General features: G+C 36.3%; 1 protein-coding gene across 1 annotated transcript in view; it reads left to right on the forward strand.

Annotated features, from left to right (window-relative positions):
- LOC125242267 overlaps positions 1-13,911 on the forward strand; it is a 64,157-nt gene extending 50,246 nt beyond the window's left edge. The window contains exons 3-5 of the mRNA XM_048151016.1: positions 91-207; positions 7,343-7,391; positions 13,338-13,911. Of these exons, the coding sequence (XP_048006973.1) occupies positions 91-207; positions 7,343-7,391; positions 13,338-13,382 (211 nt within the window). The 3' untranslated portion in view covers positions 13,383-13,911. The remainder of the gene's footprint in view (positions 1-90; positions 208-7,342; positions 7,392-13,337) is intronic.
- Positions 13,912-17,939: the final 4,028 nt, after the last annotated feature.

Here is a 17,939-nt window from a genome sequence, read left to right on the forward strand (position 1 = left end):
GGTTCGATGTATACGTGTATATGATTCCGCTAACCACTGCCACGTCTAGTGTTGCTTGTAGTTTGTTATATCGATATCGATAATTGGCAGGATCGACCGCCGCGACGTCGGCGACGACCGCGTCGACCCGCATGTGATAGACCGCGCGCTCCGCCTCCTCCAACTACAAACCCTAGACCGTCTTTACTCCTACCACACGCGACCAAGGTACGATCGATGTCCGCAATGTCGATAAAACGTCTTATCGACGTAGTCGAATGTGTCTTGTGCTTTCATCTTTAGATTTATAGGACAATCAATTGTCTGTTTAACTTTTATATTCTTCATAGAGATTACTGTGCGTTAATTTCCATTTAAACGCTTAAAACATATACTTACTAGTATACTAACTCTATTATGTTAATAACTTTAACTAGAAAGAATACCATCGATCTTTTTCCTTGTCGCCACGGCTGGATCCATAATAAAATTTATATATTTATTATCATTTAGCTTATGTAACTTAATTTGTAATTTTTCTCTTCACTAGCCAAATTCTTAGTCCTTTTGATACAGCGATTGTTATCTTACTTCGTTGTTTTGATGTGATTCTGTTACACTCTTACACCGAATCTCTTTGTTCATTTACGTAACATTTAAGATAATTTTATCTTATCTTTGATGTTTAGTGATATCGCGACTGTGTTAGATCAATAATTTTATTTTTATTTATGTTTCATTCAAACATACTTAATTATTTCCAACTAGGTTTTTTTTAAATAGCCTATAGAGTGTCCCACTGCTGGGCAAAGGCAAAATTTCCAATCCTCCCGATTAAGTGGAGCATCCGTCCAGTTGTTGAAAAAGGAGTCCAGGTCATCCCGCCATCTCTTTCCGGGCCGACCCCTCGGGCGTTTGCGTGTTGGTAATGTTGGCATCCACTCCGTACCTAACTTAGTCCACCGCTGTGGATGCATACGCCGTACATGGCCTGCCCAGTCCCACTTCAACCTGGCGATTTTGACCCCAACGTCAACAATGCCTGTCTTGGCGCGATGGCTGTCTTGACAACTAGGTTAAAACTTAAAACTATAAAACTAAGTAAGGTAGGTAAATAACATTTTGCTTCTTCTATATCTAAAATACCGTTCACATCTCAAGTAAAACGTCGCATACCTACTAATAAATTAGCTGTTATTTTACGAAAACGAGGCACCCTGAAGAATATCACGTTCCAAACACGATTAACGCTTTCGCTTTACTAATGAAGTCAGTGGCACCTGTTAAATCCATTAGTAGTAGGCAAGAGAAATTGACGGGTATTCCCTAACTGACGGCACGGCGGATGTTTATAAGAGTTGATCAGTATTCAAAGTCACCAGACATTCCTCATTGGTTTTTGAACCCTTAGAATAAATCAATACCGTAAACGTCACGAAATAGTATTTTTTCTACTCCCGAACGGTTATTCGTCATTTACAGGGTCATGCATAGATCGTTAAAATCGTACATAAAAGATGCCCGCCCCGCCCGTCGCCCCGCGCACCCACGCATACGATATAGCTCTAAAAGTATTGTTAGGTAGCCTTTAAGGAATATATCGTGGGTGCGCGGGGCGTGCGAGCGACAGGGTGAGTGCAGGATCATTACAGAGGACAAGTCAAAATACAGAGAACAGTGCGAATTTCACGAAAGTTATTCTAGAAAACTATTAAAAAGTAAGTGCATGGTCGTAGAAAAAGTATTGTATGCAACGGTGTTTAACTCAGTCAAAAAATACTCGTGGCGTCTAATAACAATTTTCGGCTTCGCTTCAAATTGTTACCCACGCCACTCGTCTTTTTTGACCTCCTTTAAACGCCTGTTGCATAAAATACTATTATACAATCGTGATATAATTTAGAGCTTTTCAGTCGAGTACCATGTTTAGGCCACGAAGCTTGCTGAGTGGCCTAATAGTACGGTACGAGAGTGAAAAGCTTAATTATATCACTATTGTGTACAATACTTTTTCTATGAGTCATCATCTTCATCATCAATGGACAAAAAATATCATTATTCAAGTCAAAATTAATGTTAATAGCGTCGTTCACCGTTGTAACAACATCGAATTACCTGGCAACCAATTGTTTACAATAACCGTATCTGATTGGTCGATAACGCGATAGATAAAAAGTCTGTGGTGTCCTAATTGACAGATTAAAGTCGACGAGTAGAAAAATATTTATTTCATCATACATGGTGATTGATCGCACCGGTTCATATTGAAACTTCAAAGGGCCATATATACTGAAAAATGTCGTACGATACACGTGCGAGCAGGAAATTCTCCATTCCGTCGTTCACTACTCGTTACGTTCCTCCGCTTTTCCGCACTTGTATCGTAATGTGCTATTTATAGGTAGGTATATGAGTGGTGCATAATAAAAGGCATTAAAACATAAGTGTTGTTTTACGAAACGAGCCGAAAGGCAACTTCATCATAAGATAATACGAGTGTTTTAATGCCTAATTTAATTATGTACCGTAGCGCACATGGGTACCTACTGAAATAATATTGATATTTTCTGTAAACTTAAATATCTACTTAACCTTTCAATCAATCACGTTAACTCTCATTAATAAAACGCTTTTTACTTTGATTATTATTTTGAGCAAAAATGTTTTATTTACACTCGGGATTTTTATGATTGGACGACGTATTTTCAATCTTCGGTCAGTTGTTTGTTAAATTGAATAATTGCAAAATAGTAGCTCAAATATTTTTTCTCGTTACTTAAATGTTTCGGGTCTATTTAAAATTAATATTTTAGTAAGGTCAGTGCGGGCAAGACGGTATACTTTATTTAAAGGAGTGATCCGCATGGTCCTATGGGCTAGCAAATTTTATATTATACACAGCTGTTAATAGTTATTTGTTATACAAGGGGGCAAAGTTGTATTTTAACGCCGAGTGTGGAATTGAAAAACGAGCAAGTGAAAGGATTCTATAGTTGAACCACGAGCGTAGCGAGTGGTTCGAGAATAGAATCCTGAACTTGCGATATTTTTAACACACGAGAAGTAAAATACATTTGCACCCGAGTGTAACACAAAACTTTTCCCCTCACTGTAGCGAGGAAACTACAACCCAAAAAATGCGTTTATTACTGCTTCCAGTAGTTCCACAGGTGGTAAATCATCTTTATTATTAGATTCACCTACTTTTATCCATTTTAAAGCAGTTAATTTGACTTTATTCAAGGTCAAATTAATTTACTCACTAGTCGATAAAATGGGTTTTTACCCACTGGTATTAAAGGACAAAACACGTGTTTCCGAGCTAGTGAGGGGAAAAATACTTTGGTGAATTAAAGTAAACTTATGTGATAAAAACTTTGATTAAAGTAAAATAGCGGAAGATACGGCACGTCATACTAATTGTCAGCTAATAAATGGCACTACACACTACTACATACAAGCAGACCCACACAGCTATGTAAATTTACGCTATTGAACGACAGAGACACACCGATTTATTACGACGGTAGTGCGAACGAGACAAACGCGCGCATCGCAAATTGGAGTATAAGAATTATGCAACATAATTATTTTTTATGAAAACAAAATAAATTACTTATTATTTATTACTTTACTATTTTGCACTGTGGAGCGATGTTTGGTTTGGTGTAAGTAGGGTTACCAAAAAAAACATAATTATAAGTATATTTTTTAATATTTATTACGTCTTATTTTTAAACTAAACTATGAACTTATTAACCAAAATTTAGATGAGGTACTTTTTGCCACAACTGTCAACAATATCTTATTTGATACAGACATTAGAAAAAAGTGCGTGGAGTTCCTCCGCGCGAAAGAAGTAAAACTTAAACTCGTAAAATTGAAATGAAAATATAAGAGCTTGATGACATGTATCTCACTTAGGGTTGCAAAAAATACAGTTTTTTCTGGCTTAAAAAAAACACGAAAAAAACCCGTTTTTTTTTCTGGAGTATGTTTTTTTCTAAAGTACGAAATCTCAAAATTTACAAAGCAGTTAATACTTTTATACCTTTTTTTAGACTTTATGTTAACTATTAAACGAATTTAATCAAATAACTTTAAGTTCTGGTCTTATAAAAGTAACATTTACGAAAGCTGTAGGTGGTAGTTATCACTATTTACTGTTGGCAACACGACCGCCTCTCCACGCTGCACGTAGAATCGGGGATACCCCAATAAACGTTTGTATACTGGATGTTAATCGTATTAAAATGTACGTTATTGTTATTGAAACACGTTACAAGTCACGAAAAACCGTTATTGTCGACTTATTTGTTCATGTGAAAAAAAAAACATATTTAGAAAAAAAACCATGGTGCTCGGTTTTTTTTTCATAATTCTGAAAAAAAAAAATTTGTTTTTTTTTCTATTTGCAACCCTAATCTCACTCACAACACACTATTACTTTTTGAAAATATGAAGTGGCAGAAATTGATGGAACTAAAATAGTGACCTCATATTTTTTCTTTAATACACTAAATATTACCAGGTCAAAAGTTTTATTATATAAATTATTTATTATGATCAACATTTTATGCTGATGACGCTACCGCGAAGGCAAATCTCAAAAGGCAATCTTTGAGCGTCATTATTGTATCATGCGTATTTGGTCGCACGTCAATGAAACTTATATTTCTATCCCGCTCTGCAAAATGGCCGTCAAAACAAAGACTGAATTTATAGAATATATAGTTTTCATGTACTTACGAGTGAAATGTGATTCCATGCGATTTGTTTTTCCTTTTAGAATGGTTTGTGCAACGCATAAAAGCACACAAAAGCATTTTGGTTACGTTTTACCCATAAAAAATAATTTATAATTTCGTCACGTCACACGTTTCACGACATCCGATGCGCACGTAGTGCCGATTGCAACTGAAGGCAATCAGGCGACGGGGGCCTGATTTTTGAGGGCCACATTTGAGTGGCGTAACCTATTCCTTCTGCTATTTTACTTTAATCAAAGGATAAAAATCACTTTTTTAAGGCTCGGCGGGTTGACCGTCCCCTCGCGCTGAGTACGGAAATACCGTCTAGTGCTCGTTGTCGCGAATAAGTATCGAAAGTTCATATGGAAATAAGTATCGAAATCATGTTCATTGTTATATTCTGTAATAACAAGGAGTAATGTGATAGATATTAAAACAAATAACGTTGATATTTTCAACATATCAGCAATTTTCTATTTATAAGGCAAGACCGTCATATATTATGTCCCGTAAATGAAGTTGATAACCTTCATATTTCAGGTCCAGACAAAAGCAAAGCTGAAAGTTATAATTAAAATTAACCTACAACACCCGTTTCCATACATACACACATACATACAATCACGCCTGTATCCCATAAAGGGGTAGGCAGAGCACATGAAACTACTAAAGCTTCAGGGCCACTCTTGGCAAATAACCGCCGCCGCCGTTGGCCGTTTAAACTCGACTTATTTTCCATAAAGCCTAAAAAAGGTGCTTTCCGACTAGGCACAATTTTGAAGTTATATATTTCAGGACATAAAACAATAAATTGAACGCGTTTTAAGAGCATTAATTGTACTAGATAGGATGAACGATTATAAAATTAACACGTTACATACATAATGCACAAACATTCCAACTGCTTCTATTTTTAACCGACTTCAAAAAAGGAGGAGGTTCTCAATTCGACTGAATGTTTTTTTTTTTTGTATGTTACTCGATATCTCCGAGAATCGTAGACCGATTTTCAAAATTTTTTTTTGATCGAACGGGTATAACCCCGAGATGGTCCCATTCGCACCAAGTCGTGGTCTGATGATGGGATCTTGGAGAAATCGAGGGAACTCTTCAAATGTTATAGGCACATGTAATGTTTTTTGTGTATTTTTCAAAGGTACACCAGTATTTGCGCCTGATGGTAATAATTTTATGTGGCTGAGCTGATGATGGAAGGTCAACTCCTCAATGGTTAGGAGTTAAAGGACAATTCTTTCACTACTGTACATATATTCGGACTGATACATATAATATCACTAGGAACCACTAAAAATCAACAAATAAATTAACTTTTTAACAAAAAATAAAACCGCCTTCAAAAAAAAGCGAGTTACAAAACACGGAGAAACTAAAAAGCCAAAAATAATAAACCTTCGAATTCAGATTTCTTATCGGATTGCAATAATACGGGCGGAAAACTGGTATACCTTCGGAGGTGTAAGAAGTGATAGATATATAAATACAAAATTTATATTCAGTAGATTATTTCTGGGTAGACGGTCTTCCCGACACTGACCTTAAGCTTATTATATGTAGGTGGAATAGACAGAATAAACAGAATAGTAGATACATACATGTAGAAACTATTTTTTTTTTTAAATAAACTATCCTTATTTTGCCTAGTTTGTGTAAATATTAGTTAGTGATATTTTTCAACAGTTTTTACGACTCTCATGAATGCTTTATTGAGCCGTCTGTAAAATTTCGTGACGTGAAATTAGATAAGTACCTAAACACTTTACACATTCTCCACATTTTATTCCGCTAATGTTAGTATATACCTAATAAGAAATATCCATACTTACTTTTTTCTCTTACGAAATGAGAAACATTAGGCACAAATTTATTTATTAAGTTATAATCAAGCGACGCAAACAAGTAATATAATTATCATTAATGAATAATTGGGTTAATTAAAAAAAAGGTCCACGCGTGTATCAATTTACTACGAACATCGAGAAATCACTTTATAAAACGGATGAAAATCAAGGATTAAAAAGCGCCATGAAAGAGTCAGCATGAACTTAAGTACAAACACTCACAGTAACGTTATTTTCGTATATTTATACCCATCATAAATTAAATGGATAATTGGTTGTGCCCGCTAATCGCGCTACAGTAGCGTTATTGCTACTTATTTATAGACTAGCTTTTGCCTGCGGTTTAACTCACGTTAGAAAGAGACAAAAGTAGCCTATGTCACTCTGCATCCATTCAAATATCTCCGATTAAAAAAAATCACGTCTATTCGTCGCTCCGTTTTGCCGTGAAAGACGCACAAACAAACAGACACACACTTTCCCATTTATAATATTAGTATAGATATTCCCTAATTCTATCTTTTTTTAAACTGTCAATACGAATAGCACTGGCCTAACCACTGTTAATTTTTAATTGATAATTGACCTGTCAATTTATTTCTCCTACTTTTGGAGCCAACTATAATGGTATCGGTGTAAGTTAGAATTATTAATAAGTCCTACACACGTCTCATGAATTAACTACATAGCATGTAGAGATAGTTTTAGCTCCTTTAGTTTCTATTATTAAAATATATATTTATTTGTCCTCAGGTTCGGGAAACGCTCCGAATCCTTTTCAAACTGGGCCAAGGATCTTGAAGTAAGTATTTTCTTGTTGTTTCTAAAACCAAATAATACAACCAACTACCAGCCATGGACTATATTAAGTACCTATATATAATACGACACGAGTTATACGAGACGATACGAATCATATCCTGTAGCTTAAGTTGCCTTCAAGAAAGTGTTGATATCTGGTATAAACTGAAAATGAATGAAATCGAATGGCATGTCATAAAAATATCATTTGAAAATTGAAAGTTGCATTTATCATCATAATTTTATTGACAACATTTTCCAAAAAAATGCTATTTTAATGCGAAAATCACTTTATATTACTACTTCGAGCAGAAATAGCGTAAGTTACAAACGTCAAGAATCAACTAGATGACGTCACACATGTGTTGTTTCATACACCTAAGAAAACGACGAAAAAAGTTTTAACAGTCAGCTTAAACAGTCCGATGTGTCTGACTGTCAAGTGTCACTGTCAACCAATATTGAATAACTACGAGCCATAGACTAAGCAATGAAATTTTAATATCTTTGCTACGAACGGTGATAAGTGTCACTGTCAAACTCAAGTGACAACCCAACTGGAAGATTTTTTGGTTATAGTGGCAGCTCTGAATCAACTATGTGACGTCACTTCCTCTTTAAACTATTTTTTTAAGAATTTTTACTAAAAATACGGAAAAAAAATTTCAATATGTATTTTTGTGATCTACAGGCGTACCTATATCTCAATTGTAGGTAGTAGAAAAGTTTCTCGTTTTGTGGCTTTTCTAGACGGTAATTGGACGGATATTGTTTGCTTCCATATATACTTTTGATCCTGAATAGGAATGGGATTGATTATATTTTGGCGCTGCTTATTCCACTCTTATCCTGGTCCAGCTGAGGATCTGTATACCCTAACACCCGACGCAGTTTCCTGGCTCAATGTTCTCAAAGCTGTAGGTACTCTTATTGCCTATAGTAAGGCATACCATACGATTAAATAAATGGGATTGATTGACATAAAAAAAAGAAAGTCGAGGGGAGGTCTTCTAAGATAGTTTCACGTAGCAGCACGGGTTCTGGCAGCTCTGTCCACACTTGCCCACTATAAAAATACATCTTGTATATCACTTGTTTATTAGAACAACGTTAGTCTTAAACATAAAGTCGGCACTTGATATATATATCGTATTGGGCGACGAATATTACGTTAATAATATAACAGCCACCTTAATAACAAACGAATTTGACGAACTTGTAAAACTATAACCCTTGGCTTGGGCCTATAGTCAAACGGTCCTTTGCCAACGATACACTTATGTCTATGTGGCACCAACACGGACGAGCGATAAAGACAAACAGACTAACGGCATGCTACGGAGCGTGAATAGTGTCATTTTGGCTACGGGCAGTGATTGATTTAATTACATCACAACCATACACGAGCCACAAGCCACAACTAAAGTTAAGTAATTCAATTAATAAGTTAAAGTGAGAGGATTCATGTTGTATGGTCCAAAACTGAAACAACCATTGTACACGTTGGGTCCCACAAAATAGGGTACTTGACTGTACTTGAAATAAAATATGTTATACCATGCACGAAATAAAGCATCCGATAATAATTAATAATGAAAACAGAAAACATGGACTGAAGTTTTTTTAATTTCTATTTAATAAGTCAGGTATAAATGTATAAAGTAACTGAGTTGACCGTGACGTCACTCAACTCGATGTTATATTTATTCCAGTCCTTTAAATTCGTTTTGACAGTTCTTAAAAAGAAGCTGATTTGACTAGGAGGCTGAGCAAGGCGTAAAAGCAAACTATGTTAGAGATGGCGGGACGACCTCGAAGCCTTTGACAGGTACTGGTAGCAGACTTCCGAGATAAGAAGTAAAAGGAAGAATGAGAGGGAGGCTTTTGCTGAGGAAATTTGCTACGTAGAGACTTTCGGGGTAAACAAAATCCTAACCAGTCTCATCTCTGGGGAAACGCGCCTTTTTGAGTTTCGCTTTAAGTATGTAAGTAGTTCGAGTAAAGCTCTATATCTATATCTATAAGGACAACTCAGATGATAAAAATCTATATAACCGAAATTTCGTTCCACATAGTTTCCTCGTCCAAAACTTTAACAATAATCGTGACGACACCTTGAAAATCTTCCTGTAATTGGCTGTTCTGATACACATTTTTATGAATATAGTTTATTATTATTTTATTAGTAAGATTTATAATCTTAAAGTTGTTGGTTTTCCAAATAAAATAATATAAAATATTAAAATATAATAAAGCTGCTGTAGCTTAAAAAGCCAGGGAGGAAACCGTCTAGAGCTTTTATGATAAACATCCAAATTATAAACAAATCAATTATTTTTGCAGTCGGTACCAGACCTGTTCGTCGCCTTGCTATTGCCTGTTTGCCCCACCCAACCATACGCAGGCTGGCACCGACTCCAAAAATAATTGATTTGTTTATAATTTGGATGTTTAGATTATTGCAATACGATAAGAAATCTGAATTCAAAGGTTTATTATTTTTTGCTTTTTAGTTTCTCCGTGTTTTGTAACGCGCTTATTTTTGAAGGCGGTTTTATTTTTTGTTAAAAAGTTTATTTATTTGTTGATTTTTAGTGGTTCCTATTGATATTATACGTATCAGTCCGAATACATGTACACTAGTGAAAGAATTATCCTTTAACTCCTAACCATTGAGGAGTTGACCTTCCATCATCAGCTCAGCCACATAAAATTATTACCATCAGGCGTAAATACTGGTTTACCTTTGAAAAATACACTAAAAACATTACATGTGCCTATAACATTTGAAGAGTTCCCTCGATTTCTCCAGGATCCCATCATCAGACCTTGACTTGGTGCCAATGGGACCATCTCGGGGTTATACCCGTTCGATCAAAAAAAAAATTTTGAAAATCGGTCCACAATTCTCGGAGATATCGAGGAACATACATACAAAAAAATAAATAAAAAAAAAAAAAAAAAATTCAGTCGAATTGAGAACCTCCTCCTTTTTTGAAGTCGGTTAAAAATGACTTACTCCTGTTAAGTCTTAAAGCAAACACATTATTATTTCTCTCTGATGACCGCCTTAAGCAATCGTTTCCCATATTTTGTTTCCATATCACGTTTCTATTAGTTTTTTATGAAAGGAAACTGATAGTTATTTACTAATGATTGGGATGCTATATATATAGGTAGTATGTATCTAACTGTATTTCTTCGGATGAAAAACTTATTTCGTTTTGAGAAATATGCTGCACCAAATGCTAGCTAATTATTTTGTGATTTAGTTACTTAATTTAGGGCTAGCACATGATTGACGAGATTATTTCAAAGCGACATAGACTATGTCATTAATACCACTAGAAAAGTTGTGTGATCTATGTTGCGCCGAAATACTAGCGCTGCTGAACTGAAAATGAATGACATGCTAAATGTACTGAGTTCTTTTTATATGTACTTATATTTTGAGATTAGTTAGTGTGTGCAAACGTTTTTAATCAGTGTAATATAATATTTTCAGTGCAGATGGTGTTGTTTTTACGCAATAATGCGAGAAGTGGTTCATTATATTATGTCAGGTCAAAACTTCGGAGGGCCATCTGTACTGAAAAACGTCGTACGATACACGTGCGAAAAGGAAATTCGCAACTCGTGTTGATTCCCCTTCTCCTTTCGGTCGTGTTTTAATTTATCGCCACTCGTTTCGAACTTCCTTTTTTTCGCACTTGTATCGTAATGTACTATTCTCGTTATTATAATATTAATTCGTTCGATAAATGGTTTATTATTTAAATGTTTTTTGTACCTAAATAGAAACACGCGGACTACTTCATCTACGGATCCCAAGTTATCCTTCTGCCACTTTACGATTTCAAAATGGCATTTCAATTGAAGTTTTCATACTCAAGTATTCCATTAAATTCCAGCATCTTTTATTCAAGATTCATGTATAGAAAGAGCGATATGAGGCGGTGATATTATGCCAATATCGCTGTGCAATGGCGTTGACGTATCCAGGGATTTACCCGCATCAGTTTACACGTTTAATGTGAGAAGTTATGAGTATTTGACTATTCCTAGTTTGAATTTGTTGGACTTAAAGTAAGGCTCACGAAACAAATTATAATGATGTTGGCCTTACATTCATTTAAATAACGCGAGTACCTAATCAAATTACTGCATTGAATTGATTATCGTATTATTCTTATTTTAAAATCAATCTTCTAACATGCCAATAGCTGACGCGTCGTCTAGGAAACGAAACCCGAAAAACGGTAGAGTAACAATGAAACACAAAACTAGGCTTGTGTAGGACATGTACTAATAGTACAAAAGACACGATGCCCTGCACTGTACTAGACCGAACTACTTCCAAATGATTCTGCTCTCTAGTACATTTAGTACACTCACACACGCGCAACAGAATGGGAGCGAAAGAGCGAAGAGCCGAGGAACGACAATGACAGCAAAGCGATCCGTGTGATCCGACCGCAACCGAACTAAAACCGACTGACTAGGACCGAGAGCGCGCGAAAACGGCCGATCAGGTCTCGGCTACAGTACGAGCGAGCGTTACTGTACGCCATATGCAATTTGTCTCTCGCTCTCTCGGTGTACTAAATGTCCTAAAAGAACGAACTAGTACACTTCGGAGATCGTACTAGTTGGGAGCGATCTTTTCAGTGAACGAGCAGGGTCAACTCTACACAAAACATTGTCGTAGCCCAAGCGATTGTCACCACCACCACCAACGACGATAAAGATGTATACCTTTCTGTAGGGTCGACATTTTCGTCAATCGAAAAAGCCCTCAAATAATGATTTAAAAAACAAGATGTAAAAGATGTACCCATTGATACTTCGTAGTATCGTTCGTTACGGTGCAAAGGACTGTCATATTGGCTGGGTCCCCAGAAGTAATTTAACGTGTTTATAGATTGCTTCATCATTTCCTCTTAAAAGGACGAATCACCCACACTTCTTAACGAACTTCGTAGTTACCGTATTGAATACATACCCAATCATCAGGATGAATAGACTCAATTAATTTCGATAGAATTAATATAAGTTTTTGTTTTTATTTGTATGTACTATATTTCATGTCGGGACTACTGGTTCTTTGGTAAAATTCGGAGGCGAACTTTCATAAAAATAAAAACATTAACTTATTCGTTAAACATAGGTACCTATATCTATAAAAATAAATTTCGATCGTAGTAACCTTTAAACACAATTTAGTTTACCTTGCGGCAGTTAGCAATTCATTAATAACTATTATAGATTTTTTGAAATATTTAACGTACTGTACACTTACAATACGAAAATGTCCAAAGAGTCTCTTCGTCTTGGCATTGGCTTCTCACACGCCTCGCCTCCCAAAGATCCGGAACACCATTGTTCAGTGAAGGGAAAGACAAACAAACATTGAATTTTATCCCAAACAACTAAATCTACCTAAATGTAAATTAGAGGATGAAGATCTAATTTTATATGCACATTGTTAATTGAACCGTGGCATATTACAAAAATGTTGTTTTAAGAACAGGTAGCTTTATGCAAAATGCGTGATGTTATAAGTAGCCCATAACCAATATTTACCATACGGGTTTGTTATTCGGAACAGTTTCAAGACTTCTTTTTAACGTGATATAGACCATTTTAGCTTTTTGTCGTTTCTAATATTCCGACGTTGTTTTATGATGGTCACGCGGGTCACTGAAGATGGCGAGTCGAAGTCAAAGTTGCGCAGACAGCACGCGGTCTACTACTCTCAGTATCAAGTCATTCGCTCGCATATTGGCTGCGTTCGCGTTCAACCTTACCATTGCTCTCATTGCACTCTAAACATCTGAACCAAGCACACACTATACTCACACCAATGTGAGTGTAGTGTTACTACATTTTTTTCGAGATAGACCATGTCAGGATAACATTATGTTTATAATTTATTATTTTGTTCCAGAAGCCAGACATACCCGCCTGGCTGCAATACGCCAGAAGGAGATGAGGAGAGCAACCGCAGCCGGGTCCTTCGCTAGAGCCGTCTCTGAATACTGCTAATACCAATTAATGCCCTCCTACCAATAACCCTCTTATCTATTAATATTTAACTACTTTTTCTGTGCACTTCGAGTCACACCATACTGAGATGGCAACGATTTTGATATCTCCGGCTACGGAAAGATCAAGTAAAGGTTATCATTTCGTAGAAGCTTGATAACATTTGCATCGGTCGGACTGTCAAATTCGCTGCCAACTAACATTAGTGTAACTCTGTCAATTACTTAACAAAATATACATTTGGCTCTTGTTCGTTTTCCTCTTTCAATTTATTTCTTTTTATTATGATAGATTTTACATAGTAGTAAATGTTGACATAGATTACCCATTCGTTTCACCCGTTCCGATTTCATTCTTAAATATTTATGTAATTTAAGATTAAATGCATTTGAAACATATGAAATTGAGCCTGGAGGTAACAGGACTATCAATGTAACGTTATGGAATAAAAGCAATTAAGAAAACGTAATAGTTAATTGTTAGTTTTATTTTAATTCATCAAAAATAGTTAGTTACTTTAAGGCCGTAAATATAAAATAAAATGCGCCCAGCCACAAAAACATAAATTTATTTTTTGAACCTTTACCTAAATCACTAATCCATTACGTAGTATCTAAAAGAAGTAAAGCGTATCTTTATTACCTAGTATGCTACTTGCCTTATTCGAATATTTATTTATATGTGATACCAATCTGTCATTATCAAAAGATACTTTTTTTTAACCATGCACGTCAGTTTGTCTCACATATCCGATTCATATCATCGTATCTAGATCGAATATTTCACAAAGTTTGGATAGAGCTGTTGTATAGAACGTTAGCCATTCAATAATGCTACCTAACCTAACTTATGAAGCTGGGTATTTCTACCTAAGAATTAGTAGGCCGGCCCCTAAAGGGAATTATAATAAAGTACAATTTACGGAGTCGTATTATCTTCTTAACTTTGTTTCTTATCCGAGTCCCTTTCTGTTAATGAAAGTTATGATCCATTATTTAAGTTTACCTATTTTGTATTTAGGGATGTTATAAAAGGAATGATTTTATTTAAGGATAATAAAATATACTAACTATATATTAGTCATATACCGAGTAATCTGCTCTTAACAAACCTGAGGCGAACTTTGGACAAAAATGCAAAATAATATATTCCACTGCTCTGAGCTGCTGGGCAAAGGCCTTCCCTGTTTTTTGGCAGGGTCAAATTCGTTAGGGTATAGATCCTTGTCGGCATTTACCATCAACAGTTAGGATAGAATACGTAGTTGATAAGAGAAATTAATTCAGAAAATATTTTAGCGTATGTCGCGTAAAATTAAGTAAAAAAACCAACTTGCACCTTGTTACGTCGACTGTCTTTCATGGTATCTTGACTCTCAAAACTAAACCTATACTTATGGCTATTTTAGATATTTTAATCCCGTTTCACAACAACAGGGGGGAAAATCTCTTTTCCACCTCATTAGATTTTAAAATCGTTGTATTTATCGTGATCAGCGACCCGATAAACCATAAAAACGATACCCATATTGTGTTTTTGACTTTACCCCCTTTGCACCCCTTTAGGAGTAAAATTTTCAAAAAAAACCTGAAACATGTATTTAGTCATATGTCTTTAGGAATCCTCTTGTGAAGTTTCGAATAAAACAGTGAAACTAACATTGTTTCCCCATACAAACTTTGAACCCCCATTTGACCCCCTTAGGAGGCGAATTTTGAAAAATCCTTTCTTAGAAGTCATCTACACTATATATAAGGAACCTATGTGCCAAATTTGAAATCTCTAGGACCAGCGGTTTCGGCTGTGTGTTGATATGTCAGTTAGTCAGTCAGTCAGTTTCTTCTTTTATATATTTTTTGATATTTAAACCCCATGGCACTATAACAGGGGAGAAGGTATTTCACTTCCACCTCGTTAGATTTTAAAAGCGTTGTATTTATCGTGATCAGCTACCCGATAAACCATAAAAACGATACCCATATTGATTTTTTGACTTTATCACCCCCTTTTCACCCTTTTAGGGGTTAAATTTTCAAAAAACCTGAAACACGTATTCAGTCATATGTCTTAAGGAATCTTCCTGTGAAGTTTCGAATAAAATAGTCAAACTAATCTTGTTTCCCCATACAAACTTTGAACCCCCATTTGACCCCCTTAGGAGGTGAATTTTGGAAAATCCTTTCTTAGTGCTCCTCTACACTGTATAAGGAACCTACGTGCCAAATTTGAAATCTCTAGAACCAGCGGTTTCGGCTGTGCGTTGATATGTCAGTCAGTCAGTCAGTCAGTCAGTCAGTCAGTCAGTCAGTCAGTCAGCTTCTTCTTTTATATATTTAGATAGATATACATACCTATTATGGCAATTCTATCACAGCGCAGAATATGCAGAAGCCGTGAAGAAGCCACATGGTGGTCTGTGGCAGAAACTCAATAGACATTTTTAGAGTTTTTAAAATAAGTACCTAAGTAGGTACGTGAAGTAACATGGTAAATTAAAAAAAATATTATTAGATACTTATTGCGAAGGTGTAAACAATTTCCTTCGTTTTGCCACATATCAATAATTACCTATCTATATTAAATTCATTAATCCGTATACATTACATTTTGCAGTACGGTAATACTTACCCCGTTATTCATAAACGTACACTAAACTTGTCAAGCCGATAAAGTTCGTTTGTCCCTTTCCGACGTATTGGTGTGATAGAAAGGGACAAACGAACTTTATCGGCTGGATAACTTTAGTGTACGTTTATGAATAAAGGTGTTAAAATTTATAGCTACTAAATTTTACATAAAACACCTACTTTAAAATAAAATAAAAAATGTTGAATTTGGTTAACATTATAAAAGACCTCACGCAAGCTGTGCTAATTAGTTCGCGAATTCGTCGAGAGGTGGCGCACAACGTGTAAACACAATAATTATATTCATTAGAGAACCTATACTTCTAGCCTAGTCCAGTCTTTAGACTTATGTGAGTAACGTAAAAGTACCTAATAGTTTTGTAGGTACGGAACCCTCGGTGGGCGAGTCCGACTCGCACTTGGCCGGTTTTTTTTTTGTTTAGGGGGGGGAAATGCGTTCCGCATACCACTCGGGTGCGAGGGGGGACCCGAGCGGTTATGTGGGACTCCCGTATTGGCTAATGAGGCCACGGTATACCCACTAAACCCCCCCCCCCCCCCACATGCCACCTCGCCGCCTTGTTGGCGGGATTACCGGAACACTTGCGCTCACAACGGCGACCCCGCCGGCGGCAGCCGCCCACGTGCAGCTCCTACGCGGATGCCCAACGGCCCTCCACAATGAGTGCGCCAGATGACAGGGCGCACCTTCCTCCTCGGCCACTTATGGGTACAGTGACGGACCCCCTCTAGGGTGTTTCATATTTGTATGGGAAAAATAAAATTGTGATATTTTTTCTGACTTCGCTCGGCTTTCCGTTCTAGCTTATCTTAAACGCCTATACCAACTTTCAAGTGATTTGGACGTTGTTTAGAGGTCGCGCTTGATGAACAGTTTCAAAGAATGTCACTAAAAATTAATGTTACTCAATTTGATTACCAAAGAGTAGTTGTAAATTATTTTAAAGTAAAAGTAAGCTTATTAAACTTAAAATACAACAGTTGTAACATCCATTTTTTATAAAAGAAAGTCATCATCATCATAATTTAGCTTACAAATGAAAGCCGCAACCTTATCTTCTGTTCGCTTAAATAGTAGGTAAGTAGCAACGCATTTTCTGTGATGTTCGACACCTTTTAGCAAGAACTGTTTTGCTCTTCATCTTTGACTGGAGCGTTAATTTATATTGTTAAATACATTCTCCTCTTTGCGGTATCATAGACTATTGTCAGATTATCGACCAAGTCTCTGGTGTTAGTGCTACAATAATCGCTAACATCCTGGACATTAAATAGTTCGAAGACAAAAATAAAAAAGGTAAGTATGAGTGTAATACCGGTAAATATACTTAAGTCAAAGAACGATCTTGTTTTGTTCTTTGTCGTCACACTCTTGGCAGAGTGGTAGTCGTCACATCAGGAGTGGTAGCAAGCTTAACAATGCATCAACATTCCTTACGCAATCGCGTAGAGTGGGCCACTGAGTGCAGCCTTGACTTGGCCGGTCCGTCACATCTGAACCTAGCTTTCTTCTGCAGCACCACATTTCTAGAACATCTATCTTCTTTTCCCTTGAAGTCCACGTCTCAGCACCGTAAAGAAGTATGGGAAAATTGGGAGATACTAATGCCCTGACAAGTCGCATTTTAGTGGCATTTGTGATGTTTCTGTTTTTCCATATTTTCCTGAGCCGGTCCATGGCCGACCCGGTGATAGCCATGTGTCGCTTGATTACTTCCACCTATCCTGTTATTAGTGCCCTGAGAGGGCCGAGAGACCACTGCTTCATGCCAAAAACAGGACAAAAACTCAACAAAACTTGTTACTTAGAAAAGGAAGTCGAGCATCCAAAAAATGACCATAAGGAACCTTGCCTA

This window comes from Leguminivora glycinivorella, chromosome 2, assembly GCF_023078275.1.
Source record: "Leguminivora glycinivorella isolate SPB_JAAS2020 chromosome 2, LegGlyc_1.1, whole genome shotgun sequence".
Classification (NCBI taxonomy): Eukaryota; Metazoa; Arthropoda; class Insecta; order Lepidoptera; family Tortricidae; genus Leguminivora; species Leguminivora glycinivorella.